At 52.5% G+C, this 13,402-nt stretch overlaps 7 protein-coding genes across 7 annotated transcripts; 3 read left to right on the top strand and 4 right to left on the bottom strand.

Annotated features, from left to right (window-relative positions):
- Positions 1–497: 497 nt before the first annotated feature.
- PFICI_06390 (uncharacterized protein) lies at positions 498–2,015 on the bottom strand (the record flags this gene model as incomplete). Its single annotated transcript, XM_007834971.1, has 1 exon — positions 498–2,015. The coding sequence occupies one exon, from the start codon at positions 2,013–2,015 to the stop codon at positions 498–500; it is 1,518 nt and encodes a 505-aa protein (XP_007833162.1).
- A 461-nt stretch (positions 2,016–2,476) lies between these two features.
- On the top strand, positions 2,477–3,620 carry PFICI_06389 (uncharacterized protein; the record flags this gene model as incomplete). The annotated part of the gene is made up of 3 exons (XM_007834970.1): positions 2,477–2,676; positions 2,771–3,073; positions 3,134–3,620. 3 exons carry the CDS (start codon positions 2,477–2,479, stop codon positions 3,618–3,620), a joined length of 990 nt encoding a protein of 329 aa, XP_007833161.1.
- A 671-nt stretch (positions 3,621–4,291) lies between these two features.
- PFICI_06388 (uncharacterized protein) lies at positions 4,292–5,236 on the top strand (the record flags this gene model as incomplete). The annotated part of the gene is made up of 1 exon (XM_007834969.1): positions 4,292–5,236. The coding sequence occupies one exon, from the start codon at positions 4,292–4,294 to the stop codon at positions 5,234–5,236; it is 945 nt and encodes a 314-aa protein (XP_007833160.1).
- A 155-nt stretch (positions 5,237–5,391) lies between these two features.
- On the bottom strand, positions 5,392–6,600 carry PFICI_06387 (uncharacterized protein; the record flags this gene model as incomplete). Its single annotated transcript, XM_007834968.1, has 1 exon — positions 5,392–6,600. One exon carries the CDS (start codon positions 6,598–6,600, stop codon positions 5,392–5,394), a length of 1,209 nt encoding a protein of 402 aa, XP_007833159.1.
- Positions 6,601–7,232: 632 nt separating this feature from the next.
- On the bottom strand, positions 7,233–8,923 carry PFICI_06386 (uncharacterized protein; the record flags this gene model as incomplete). The annotated part of the gene is made up of 2 exons (XM_007834967.1): positions 7,233–7,666; positions 7,732–8,923. The coding sequence occupies 2 exons, from the start codon at positions 8,921–8,923 to the stop codon at positions 7,233–7,235; spliced, it is 1,626 nt and encodes a 541-aa protein (XP_007833158.1).
- Positions 8,924–10,687: 1,764 nt separating this feature from the next.
- PFICI_06385 (60S ribosomal protein L22) lies at positions 10,688–11,325 on the top strand (the record flags this gene model as incomplete). Its single annotated transcript, XM_007834966.1, has 4 exons — positions 10,688–10,705; positions 10,822–10,866; positions 10,930–11,126; positions 11,199–11,325. 4 exons carry the CDS (start codon positions 10,688–10,690, stop codon positions 11,323–11,325), a joined length of 387 nt encoding a protein of 128 aa, XP_007833157.1.
- Positions 11,326–11,895: 570 nt separating this feature from the next.
- Positions 11,896–12,949, bottom strand: PFICI_06384 (uncharacterized protein; the record flags this gene model as incomplete). Its single annotated transcript, XM_007834965.1, has 2 exons — positions 11,896–12,791; positions 12,850–12,949. 2 exons carry the CDS (start codon positions 12,947–12,949, stop codon positions 11,896–11,898), a joined length of 996 nt encoding a protein of 331 aa, XP_007833156.1.
- Between the last annotated feature and the right edge of the window lie 453 nt (positions 12,950–13,402).

The following is a 13,402-nucleotide window of genomic DNA, read 5'->3' as shown; positions in this document are numbered from 1 at the left end:
CTATATTCTGCCATGTAGGTTTAGCATCTGGATACCCTTTTCTCAATTTTATCACTTCAATGGTCGTTATACCTCATGATGTTACGAATGGAATGGGGGTTTCTCTATTTTTAATTATATAGAGGCCACAGGTATTCTGTCTACAAAATGTGATCTGATTTGCCATAGAATCATGCGAGAGACTATGCCAGGCTGTCAATTTTGTTTCTTGTGTTGTAGAAATTGTGATTAGCGATAAGTTTGTTTGGTGTTAAGGTCTTTGATGCTTTGTGTTTGTTGTACAGATGGTCTTTGGCTGAAGAGGCTAATCCATGAGGCTATCCGTCCAAGGACAGAGATCACGGCGTGTTGCACCTGTTACTGACCGGATTGTTACTGCTGTTTCCAGAGAGCACCATGAAAGTAGTAATGGAACTAATTTAACGCTTCACACTACAATTTGCGCACTTGAATAGACGGAAGCATGTTGATTTATCATTAGGTGGCTTGTAGAGCTATCAAGTGCCTTCCTTGCCAGTACCCAAGTTCTTTCGCTTGACAAGTCGTACCCAGCGCCTCCGCCTCCATTCACCTCGTCTGCCTTCATAGTCATCGCCTTCTTCCCAGCTAGGCCTCGGTGGAGGCGCCTTGGTCTTCCCTTTGCCCTTGCTAGGGCTGGTGAGCTTGCTATCTTCCGTGACGCCAATCTTGTCCTCTAGCTCGTAGTAGATATCGTAAACCCATCTCTCGCCCTCGGTCTCGACTTCAACGCCCGTGATGATGCGCTCTTCCACCCATTCTCGACTCCATAGGTCAAGTGCCCATTTCTTCTCACTCCACTCCCATCCCTGAGGCGGCATCACGTCCTCAAAGAAGCGCGTGCCTGTTGGCCGGTCACCGGTAATCCTGATGGCCGATAAGGGGTCGTATGGCGAGGCGCTAAAGACCCAGGGCTCCCATTCACCATTCGGGTCGGATAGTCTCTGCAACTCAAAGATTTCAACCTCTCGCGTCTCGGGCGCGCTATCGAGGATAATATCATTATCGATCCAGTGCTGGATGGTGCCCTGAGCCATCTCCTGATTCGACGCCAAGTGTTGCTTTTGCGCGCCCTCGAGCTGCATCTGTACGTACGGATGACCCATGACGGTGACGGCCCAGCCCAAGACGAGAAAGATGAACCGCCATGGGAGAATATTGGACGCGATGCTCATGAATAGACAGACGGCAAATACGGCGACAAAGAGGGCGCTACTCAGGGCCTCGTCGCTAAAGTTGACGCGCGGCACCATGAGCGTCACGATGCCATCATGGAGCTGGCTAAAGTCCTCCATGCAATTTTGCAGGTCGCGCATGTTCTTGAAGAAGTCGCGGCTCAGTTCCTTGACGGGCTTGACCGTTTTGGCTGGCGCCAAGGGGGGACCCTGTGCCGAGTATCCCATGGCCTCGATGTTGGTAAGGGTTACGGGAGCGGCTGGATGGCGGGCAATGAAGCTGGGCACCATGATGCCAAAGAGCAAAATGGCCAGTGGTAGGAGTGGGAGGAGATAGGGGTCCAGGCAGACAAAAGTATATATGGCTAGAAACGAAAGTGTATGCGTAGGATGTTTCCATGAAAGCAACCTGATGGCCTTGGCCTGGAAGACAAAGACGACGCCTATGCGACTGTTGAACCGGCGAAAGTTGTACGACATGGTCGGGAGGTTGAAGTTTGGCTTCTCGGTTGACACGCCGGGAAAGCCCTTGGAGCCATCCTCGGGAGGCAATTCACCACCATCGGGGAGAACCTGGGAAAGGAGTTTCTCGACCAGCTTGTCCTGGATGGAGGCCTTGTCCCGGAATGCCGAGAGACGGTCCCTGATGCCTCCTCGCCTCCTCCGGACGGGTGAGTCGGCCTCGGAGTGGTCAGAGTCGTGACTCGCCCCAGCTACCGAGGAGGCGGCCACTGAGGCTGAACTAGGAGAGGCCCCATCGAAACGGATGGTCGGTATGGGGTCGTCACGGTTGACGAAGGCATCGTCGGTGACTTCATCCATGTTTCCCTCCCTGGACAATAATGACGTGGGGTATCGAGAAAGTCCTTTGGTACGTGATGGGAAGATGGCTCTTAATGATCTCGTCTCATGATAGCTTCTCTCTGGTTGCGAAATATACTTTTGCGATTGATGAGTTGGGGTAACAACGAGTAGTATAAAAAGATCAAGTTGAGATGAGATGACGATGCATGTCACATGCTATTTCGCCTTGAACAGCACTGTCTGCCGGCCTCCACTGACAACCCAGCCTAACGGTCACTGCGCGTTGGCGCGGGGCAGCAGGATCACCTTATTTTTAGCGGGGTCCAAGGCGCTAAGAAGCACAACCCCTGCACCGGGTACTGCGGCTTTCCTAGCTGTTGCAGCTCTAGACGTCAACTCCAAAAAATTTGGGTTGCGATCTCGACATCTGCCATTCCACTTCCCTGACTTGGCGAACTTCCACAGACCAAACAGTCACCATGCCAATCACGATTCTACAGCCTTCCCTGGCAAGGGAGCCAGCGGTACATAACCACAATTCAGACAGCGAGTCGGACTCTGAGGGCGGTGTTGATCTAGACGGCGACATTTCCATGAGCCGCCCCACCAAGCGAGTACGAAGGACAGAAGCGATCTTGACGCCTGGTGAGGTTATAACCGAGGATCCCCAATGGATGCGGTAAGTAGAACCATCATGTTCTCGCGACGGATTACTCTTCTGAGAACAATCTTCTCCGTATGAGAAAACCCTGACTGGCTGACTTTTCGCAAAGAGGCCATGGAACCTATACCTTGCCCGACCCGCCGCAAATCGTTGCTTCGGTCGCCGGAACGCTCTCCAAAACGAACAAGCTGCTCTCTGTGAGACCGCTCCGTGCCCGCTATACACCCGAGATTGGAGACTTGGTGGTCGGCCGTATTGTCGAGGTGCAAGCTCGCCGATGGAGGGTGGACGTGGGATCGGCTGTGCTGGCCCAGCTTCCTCTTTCCGCAATCAACCTTCCGGGTGGTATTCAGAGACGTCGAACCGAGACCGATGAGCTGCAAATTCGGACATTCTTCAGCGAGGGCGAGTTGTTAGTAGCAGAGGTGCAGCAATTATACAATGATGGTGGCGCGGTGCTGCACACACGAAGTCTCAAATACGGCAAATTACGAAACGGAGTATTCATGGCAGTCAGCGGAACGGGTGGTGGCGGCGGTGTCGTGAGAGCCAGGAGACACGCTTTCACAATTGAGGTGGCTGGCTCGGACAGCGGCAACGAGAAGATGGATGTAATCCTCGGCGTGAATGGCTACATTTGGATCGCCAGACACATCGAAGGCGAGGGCGCAGCGGCTGAAACAAGCGGACCTGGAATCACGAGAATCGAGGAGAATGTGGGACTTAATGTCTACTCGAGCCAGAATGACCCCATATCACTGGACACGATGCGCGAGATCGCCCGGGTCAGGGGTGTCATAACGGCACTCGTCGAACATGGGCTCCGCGTAGACGAAGAAATGGTCGTCAAGGGTTACCAGGAAGCAGTAGAGATGGCAAGAACGGACGGAAGTAACGACAACTTGTGGCTGGGTGGTGAGAACGGCAAGCGACTGGCCGATGCTTTGGTCGGTCGGTGAAGAAGGCGGTAGACGAAGGGGATAAAGTATACTTGCTTTCACTGCAGGTGAAGCATAACATAGTGTGTCTTGTCAACGAGAACGACTCAACGTCCTCACCGAGGAGGCTGTCCACTTTTGGATGAGTTCAGATGGTGGTAGGAGCATCTTCTTTAGAGACAGTACCCCACGAATTTCCATAAGAGGAATAATCAGCATAGGTATAAGTTGATGGTACCTGCATCCATTGCTCACCATCTATGGCCAGGTAGGCAGTGCTGTTTGCATTACCTCAATAGCTTTGCCGAGAATCTGTATCAAGATGCCTTCTTGTGTCAAAATCTGCACAATCAAGATAGCCGCCTTGATAGAAAGAGAATCAGAAACAGGAAGACTCAGATGGTGTTTGATATAGGTTTGATTAGAGGCGCAAATAAAAGCAAAAGCCTTGATTGCCGCGAAATAAGACACTTGATATTATGCGACTATTGATGTTATTGCAATAATACATTCTGAAGTCTTTAATTAATGGCTGGCTTCGCTCGGTGGAACACCCCCACTATGCAATTCGGCCATACAACCAAACCCCTGTCGCCCGCGACTGTTGGCTAAAAAGCAACCTCATAACAGAGAAAACACCAAATCTCGGCAACCTAAAGGACATTTACGTGTATGAGACCTTTATTGATCTCATGAGGATGCTGTCAAGAATCGGCCTGCGGTCGATACCGGCCTCACGGCTCGTGAGACCGCGCTCAGCATACACAACCCCGATTCACAACTTGCGACTCTGCAAGCCAACAGCACCCCAACAAGCCCAGCAGCAGGTCAGGGCGTTTCACTATGACCCACACGCCGTTGTTTTCAAGCTGCCGCTCAAGACACGGCTCAAGTACATGGCCTATGGCGCCTTGTCGCTCCTGGCTCTCGGTGGTGGCATCATCAGCTGGCGTCTACGAGGGCTATACGGCCAGCGCGATGCGTTGCAGGACGATCTCAAGTCGGCGCTCCACGAGCTCAAGGCGTTTTCAGACGACTTTGTGACGGGTTTCGAACAGGCGCGCGCCGAGGGCGACCACCGCCGACTGGGCCGTCTGACCTTTGACCTGCTTCGCCACATGAATTTGAACCGCGCCACTGGCCGGCTGCTCGAAGGCTTTGTCGATTTTGGCGAGCTGCCGGGCCTGCCGTACGACAACCCGCGCAGTGGCCACGAGCTGGTGCCCCGGGAGGACACGACGGTCCTGCTCGAGCAGGATGATGATGGCCGCATCGGCGCCTGCTTCGTCGGCGTCAACCTCGAGCTGAGCGACGTCTACCGCGGCCTGGCGGACCCCAAGCCCGAGCCCGAGTCGGACAAGCTCCTGGAGCTGTTCTCACGGGTCGGCGATCAGATCCGTACCTGGCGGAGGCAGGACCGCCTGTTTGAGGACGAGGAGGGCGAGCTGGATCTTGTCATCATTTTCCACTTCCGGGACTGGTCGTGGGCGTTCGAGTACGGCGACGGCCACTGGAACTCTCTCAGCGGGCCCGGCAACATCTTGGCCACCTCAAGCACGGTTTCGAAAGCAGAGGAGGTACTGGAAGCCATGGCAGGCGAGAACAGGGGCATCTTTGGCAGGGGCTCGCGGCCTTGATCACGATATATACAACACCCATGGAGGCAAAACAAAACATTTTAAAAAAGGAAACCCGGAGCGTGAGGCAGTGTTAATGTACTAATCATGTATAATACTGTGTCATCTATATCTGCTACAAAAAAGCTATGTACTATACCCTTGTCTAGACATGACTACACGCGATAGTTGGGGCGCCTTTTTCTTGGTCTGAGCCGGCAAGACCAAGGTTCTGGGTTGATGCCCACAATGAATACACGATCTACAGCAACACTTTTGCCTCTTTTCCTCCTGGTCGGTTTCTTTTTCTTCTGGTCATGCATTTCAACTTTTTGCGTGATTCCTGCATCTGGCCCTCTAGCTCGAGCGGCGTATCGTCTTTGTACTACGGCGCCTGGCGGACATCCTTTCGTTTTCTGTGGCAGCCAGGCGTGTCGATATGTTTTTGCTCCCGCTCCTTCATCCAGCACCCAAAAGTTCAGAGGGGGCGGGTACGGAATCGGCATCTCCCCTTCCCGCATCATTCGCCGATCCTCGGCCTCGGCCAGGGCGCATACGGCCCAGAGGGCCATGGCGAGCGGCACACGATTCACATCCTCACCGCGGCGCGCCCACGGTATGACCGCAAAACAGACCTTTGGGCCGTTGTCGAGTCGCCCCGACTCACGAAAACGCAGCAACGCTGCGCCCTCGGGAGTGAGCACGAAGCCATAATCAGCACCTTTGGCCCAACACGCTGCCCGGGCTCGCTGGAGCGTAAGCTGGACTCTGTAATTATGAGCGTCGCTGCCCAGGCTAGCCAGCGGGAATTCGTCGGCAGCGTCCGTGATGAGGCCCACGACCAGGTGGCGTTGGCCTGGGCGCATATAAAAGTGCCACTCGCGGTCGGGCGCCGACACATTCTGACGCGGGTCTGGATTATACCACGGTAGGTACTCGAGCTCGAAATGCAGGTCCTGAGACCATTGCGATTGACGCGCCGTGGCCCTTAGAGCCCGGCTGACCCGATTCAAGAGCGCAGTAACTGGGAAATCTATTCGGCTCAGGAATGGCGCAATGCCCAATGCGTTACCGTTGGCGCTGCCGGTAGACGACTCGGCTGGGCTGTAGAGCTCCTGGTCATGGGGTCTGAAATCCAGCAGGTCTTTGAGGGCAATGCGCAGCACGGGATATGTAAAGTTTCTCCACTGTCGTGCTTGGATTAGGTCCTTTGGCACTATATACGGATCATTCTGACCGAGGCCGTGTTGTTGTTGTTTTTGTTGTAGTTGTCCCTTTCTTGAGTTTCGAAATACTCTCAAGCCAGGCTCGCCAATGGGACATGTGAGATAATCTAGCAGTCGTACAGAAGATGGTCTTGATGCCTTGAATTCGCTATTAGCCATCATGTCATCATCCAAAATGTATAATCAAGAACACGTGTGATTCTGATGAGTTTCGTGAATCTTTGAACGATTGAGTCTGTTTCACTGATAGCATTCCATTCTTTGTCCTCATCAGACACGTGTGTCATTGGATCCGGCTAATGCCCATTTTTGGGCGTGTTAAAGCGTCTTTGTCAGTCGGTAATCCTTTATCTGCTCTCACGACGAACATCACATCTGGCTCGGTTCTGTATCATCCCTGCTACCACATATAAGGCGTCGCTCTACGAATGCTACTTGATAGATCAAAACCATTTTGATATCAGCATAATCATTACACATTGGCTTCTTGAGTGAAGGGTTTATGAACATTTTTGTATGTCATTAGATTTCGAATTCTTCCTTCCAACTATAGCTCACTAGAGACCTTCTCGTATGTAGAGAGGGTGTTTGCTGAAACCCATCACACTGAACCATATGCACTACCCACATCTCAAGTGAAAGCTAAAGCATGGAGACTTCTGATTGATGTACATTTGGGGTAACCCCAACAAAGGAAGACGTGAACGCTGAAAAGCAGTGCCGTTTTTTCGGATATAATGTGCTGACGAAAAAGTAAAAAAAAAATGACGAGACGCGATTAGGAAAGCAAATCAGTTAGAGCCTAGCAACAAACGTCTCAGATTCAGCCTCTTCACATAAACGTAGCCGCCCGTCAAGACCAGCAACCACCGGAACAACGCACCTTTGGCCGAGGGGCCACCGAGTCCAAAGACCAGCCACAAGTAGTATCCGATGCCAGTGATCTGCTTGCCGTTGCGGTCAAAGTCGGGCTTGGAACCGTTCAGCCAGAGGTACTGCGCGAGCTCCGCGGGGACATATGGCGGGTAGCGCACGGCCATGAGCTTGTCTGCCCAGCCGGGGGTCTCGGTGACGGTACGGAAGTGAGTAAAAGTGTCGAACGAGTTCTTGCCGCGGTATGCACCCTGGCCGGATGTGCCTACACCGCCGAACGGCAGTGTGGGAACGGCACCGTGCATGTAGGCGTCGTTGAATGAGGCTCCGCCAGACGTGACGCTGTTCAGAACTAGATTATCCACGTTAGTGTGACAGTCCAGAGACCAAAATCCGATGAATCATGTAAGGACATACTCTTGTTGTTCTCTTCAAACTTGCCAAATGTCTGGAGTGACAATGGTGTAGGGTCAACCTCGTTCACAATATCGATGGCGCTATCTACAGAGTCGTATGGCAGAATGGCCCAGATTGGACCAAACGATTCCTCTTGGACCATGGAGTCATTGATGGAGTCAACAAGGACCATGGTAGGCGCAATGAAGAGATCTTCTCTGTCAGTCTGGCCTCCCAAGACAATCTTGCCCTTGGTGTTGTCGAGCATGCCCTTGATACGATCGAAATGCTGGTGGTTGATGATTCGGGCAAAGTCAGGGCTGGCCTGAGCACCGTTGGGGAAGAATTCATTGTGGACGGCGGTCAGGACTCTGATGAAGTCGTCCAAGACCTCGCGATCAATGTGGATGTAGTTGGCTGACATGCAGATTTGTCCCGCGTTCTGCACCTTGCCCCAGAGCAACCGGCGGGCAGCAAGAGTGAGGTCAGCGTATTTGGAGATGAAAGCTGGGTTCTTGCCGCCAAGCTCCAGAACCACGGGAGTCAAGGTCTCGGCCGCCTTTTTGGAGATGATCTTGGCTACATTGACACCGCCAGTGTAGAAGATCTTGGCCCACTTCTCGTTGAGAAGAGCGGTAGTTTCGGGCACGCCGCCATTGACGACCTTGTAGGCGGCGGGATCCAAATAGGTTTCAATGAGCTCCTGAAGGACAACAGCCGTGGCCGGAGCACCCTCGGAAGGCTTGACAACGGCGGGACAGCCAGCAGCGATGGCACCAATGAGGGGGCAGACGGTCAAGTTGACAGGGAAGTTGTAGGTGCCGATAATCAAAACAGCGCCCAGGGGCTCCTTGTGAATTCTAGGCTTGATGATCTTCATGTGGAAAGGGACGTCGACGTTTGTTTCGTCCTGAGCCCACTTTTTGAGATTCTTGATGGCAAACATGGTGTCTTGAATGGCCCAGCCGACCTCTGATATTTGGGAATCATGTTCGGGCTTGTTGAGATCCTGCTTCAAAGCCTCGAGGAGCTTGGGAGTCAAGTCGGTAAGACCCCAGTAGAGCTTGCGCAGCTGGACCAGACGGTATTCGACATCCTTGGTCTTCTGCGATCTAAAGGTACTGCGCAGAGTTGAAGCAAACTGTGGAATCTGCTCCAGAGGCGTGTCCTCGAAAGGCGCAAGCTTGATATTGTGAGTGGTCTTGTGCGCCATTGTGCTGTTTGTTATGCGACGGCGCAAGTCCGTTTGAAGCTTGTTGTTGAAGCTTTCTGGTGGGGAAAAAAAGGTCAGCTCTTTGTGTAATAGTGACAATGCAAAGGAAGTACCACTAGCAGTTCGAACCTTTTCTTTCAATAATATTTATATATATACCGAGAATAGACCCGCGGTTGAATGACAAGTTGAATAGAGAGACACACAAGAAGCTTGAGAAAAAAAAAAGCTGTCAAGGTTCCGTCTCTGGACAACCAAAAGAGGGATGCGACGGTAGATGAATCTTTGAGCGCATGCAGAGAGATGGATGTTGGCCACGCTGCTGCATGAACCTAGGCAAAGCGACAAGGACCCCGAGTCTCAGGGAGGCAATACTACACGTGTAGTTAGACTACAAAGATACTAGACAAGCCCACCCCTGTAAAGCGGTTTGAGACGTGAGCGATCTTCTCGAGGCAATGTTACTTTTGAAAGACCCGAGTAATAAGGTAAGGTACCTACTAGGCCCAACCGGAGATTTGTCTCGAATGGTGGCCGCGTATATGTGTACATCGTACCACCGTTGAACAGCTAGTATTTAGTATTGTTTTGGAGCTGCTCTTGCTTTATTTCCCATAATCATACAAAGTTACTAAAAAAACCCGGGGCTAGAGAATGAGTCCGGCTTCTGAAGACGTGGATACACACTGGATTGACATGATCTCGGTTATCGTATTTGGTGTAGTTTAGGGCGAACGGGGTAGGCGTCATTGAACTGGCCGTCGGTGGTATACGTCTCCAATCTTTCCCTAGACTGGCGTATCGAGAAAAAAAAAAAATACACCACCACCACCACCCACCTCCCCGAACCCCTGACTATTGAGGGTGGACCGAGGCATCTCGTGGGTTCTCCGCGTTGCAGTAAAAGAGGACCTGATATTTGTAACTTAACCCTTGGCATTGTACGTATCAAGCCAACCACCAGCGACATCGTCTTTGATATTAGTCAATCGTTATCAGAAAAAAAAGGGTGACAAATCTGGGAGCAAGACACGTAGCTGAGCCTAGGTAAAGAGACTACACTAATAAGGTAGCTATCCAGATCATCATTGAATGGTTGACCCTCACTTTGGAGAAAGGGTTCCACGCATGCCATGTGCAATTATCTACAAACTGCTTCAGACGCACTGGCCTATCAACTTGGTGCCAAAAATGCCCATTTGAAGAGCGAATAATAATAGTAATACTGGTAAACTAGTAACAACGGTTGCAGGGCAAGGACGGGAATGGCTTCTAATGGCTTCTTTCGCTCAGACATTGGATCGCTCAGACAATGGAGGCAGCGCAGCGGCAGCAGCGCGCGCCGGGTAGATTGAAGGGTTTCCCGGCAGCTTCTTTAGTGGAACCTGTTGTTTGTCAGATCCTTAATAGCATCCGCCTAGAATCCAGCCAGGCCACAGACGAGACGCCGGTAAGCCGAAAAGCACTAACTTCCGCGTCGGCAATTCATCGGAATCACTCCAGAACATCCATCAAATGTCTGCTGAATAAGCTATGGACGCACAGACCAGGCCTCTTCCTATTGAGCCCTATCGCGCATTTTCCTAGGTGTGGGGCAGATACACCAAAAAGTTCGCATCTTTTTTGAGCCGGGCCCATTCTCACCACTTCTCGATTCCGACCGCCCAAGCAAGACTTTTGCCCAATCCCCGACTTCCAAACCTCCAACAACAGACGCAGGATATCCATCTCTTTGCGCCCTTCCCACCCCCCAAATCAGAAGCAATGGCTCCCGTTACCACCGTACGTATAAAATGATCACCGCTTTGCTGTTGGCCCAGTCTCTCTGGGGGAAATTCTGTTTTTCCAAGCGAGATCATGGCGTGAAGCAGTAGGCTAAGATCAATGTGTGTTTGCAGAAGAAGTCTGGCCCCAAGGGCAAGCAGGCCAAGACCACCAAGAAGGTAAGATACTCTCTCTCTCCCTTTCCCGTCTCAAAACGTTTCGCCGACTCACCTATTCTCTAGTTCATTGTCAACGCTCAGCAGCCCGCTAGCGACAAGATCTTCGACACCGCCGCCTTCGAGAAGTTCCTTCAGGACAAGATCAAGGTCGACGGCCGCGTTGGCAACCTTGGTGACAACATCAAGATCCAGCAGGCTGGCGAGGGCAAGATTGAGATCATTGCCCACAACGACCTGTCCGGCCGCTACATCAAGTACCTGTAAGACAACCACCCACCTCGGAAATATGGGCCCTCCAATATTCAAAATGCTAATTGCAATCAATCCTCCAGGACCAAGAAGTTCCTCAAGAAGATGCAGCTCCGTGACTGGCTCCGCGTCGTCTCCACTAGCAAGGGTGTCTACGAGCTCAAGTTCTTCAACGTTGTCAACGACGAGCAGGACGAGGATGACGAGTAAACGAACCTCGACAAGTGTACTTGATGATGAAACGCATGGATGGATTTTGCATTTTAGGGTGCTCGGGATTCGCATGCCATAGGTCAGGGAAAAGTTTGGCGCTTGAATAGAGTGCCATTGTTGTCCGAGGATTGGGCAATCCAACAAAGTCAATTCTTGCTACATGACTGTGCTCGTGGGATTGATATTGTGATATGTGACTGTTCCAGTTCGTAATTCTAAGTTGTGAAGGATGGCAAAAGGGATCCTCATTGGTGTTCGGCCAGCGTCGAGGTCCTGCTTGACATACGGTTCATTGGATATCGCAGGTCAATATGCACTATAAACATTCTTTGATCCTGTAACCACAAGAAAGCATCCATTGTACTACAGTGTAGCTCTTCATTCCTCAGCAAAGGACTTGATTATCACTAAGCTATGACTTGTAATAAGTGAGGCTTGGCCGATCCATTCTATTATTTATCGAGTCTATCAACATGTCTAGGTCTAGAGCAGAGATATTACTATATATACATCATTATACATGAAAGCAGAGATGCCAAATCCCAGGCCTGTCATTACTCTGACTGTTCAAGGCAAGTGTCTCATGACACCCTCAAACGCCACCAAAGCCGCCGCATTGGCGGGGAACGCGCGCAGGAAACACGGCAGGAACCCGCGCCAGTATCCCCTCCAGCCGCTCTCGCGGTAGACGGCGCGCGCGGCGTCGGCCCAGGACCGGAAGCGAGGCGTGCCGTCGCCCAGGCGGCCGCCCAGGGGGTCCGTCATGATGCGCTGCTTGACCACGTCGCTCGGGTAGCTCGTGATCCAAAAGACCTGGGCGCTCAGGCCGCCGGCCCAGAAGTTGACGGCGGGCGCGCTCAGCGACGTGCGGTCGCGCAGCGCCCGCGAAAACAAGTCGTAGGAACCCCACCAAAAGAAGAAGAAGGACCGAAACATGAGCGTGGCAAACAGGCCCTTGTACACGCCGCGGACGCCGTGGGCGCCGTAGATGCGGCGGAGACAGTCGATGGGCCCCGAGTACAGGCGCGGCTCCCCCGACCCCCGCGCATTGTACTGGATCTGCAGACGCGCCTTGACGTGCTCGACGGGGGCCGCGACAAACGACACGGTCGCGCCCGCCATGATGCCCGCGATGCCGTGGCCGTGCGCCGGCATGTGCGCCACGGCGTCCGACGTGCCGGCAATGGGCTGCCCGCCGTCGGCCGCCGTCTTGTCCGCGTGAGGCAGGGTGGGCACGCGGTCCGCGAAGAAGTTCTCGGCCACGAGGCGCCGGTACACGGTCAGCGAGCCCAGCATGACGCTGTCCATGAACATCCAGCCGACGAGCGGGGGGCTGGCGCCCTTGTAGAGTCCGCGCACGCCCTCATGGCGTATCGTCTGCGCGACGCACTGGAGCGGTCCCGCAAAGCGCGAGGCGTCGGTCGTTTGTAGGCGAACCTTGATCGTGTCAAAGGGATGGCCGACTGTTGTCATTAGTCTTGGATCAGTATTTATATCAAAGGTATCATGCGACAAACTTACCAGACAGTTTGGCGATACCAGAAAAGACGCCAGCAACGAAACCCTTGTAGTTCTTGCTCTGGCTGGCCTCTGCCGGCTTCTGCTTCAGGTCGGCGGCCATGGCTAGGCGCTCTACATTTGAGAGTTGAAGAAATAAAACCCACGTCTACCAGTCCAGGAGACAGGAGTTGGGCTGACGACAGCAACAACGACAATGATGACGTCTGAGAGTACAGTATAGCAAATTGCTGATTTCTCAGTCGCTGGGAGCTTTGAGTGGACGTCACTAGCTTAGCGCCGGGATCGGCCTCTTCTTTTTTTTCGATTGGGAATAGATAAGTACAATGTTGTGCTCTTATTGGTTGGTTCATATAGTGGTGTATCTCAGCCCGTTCCTAGTGACTAGCATTTTAATTCTATCCTATTGGCCACCATTGAAGCTGCATCATGTATCATTCCGTGTATTGAATATTCAAATCATTTCACAGTTCAAGTGCCATGTATTGATATAGCTTTGCGAAGCACAAATCAACTAGTGTGCCCCGAGTCAGAGAGAGCAGCCCAAGATTCCTCC

This window comes from Pestalotiopsis fici (genome assembly GCF_000516985.1).
Source record: "Pestalotiopsis fici W106-1 unplaced genomic scaffold PFICI_Scf_4, whole genome shotgun sequence".
NCBI classification, from domain to species: domain Eukaryota; kingdom Fungi; phylum Ascomycota; class Sordariomycetes; order Amphisphaeriales; family Sporocadaceae; genus Pestalotiopsis; species Pestalotiopsis fici.
Note: the sequence above shows the minus strand (reverse complement) of the source record. Positions and strands in the feature narration are given on the sequence as shown.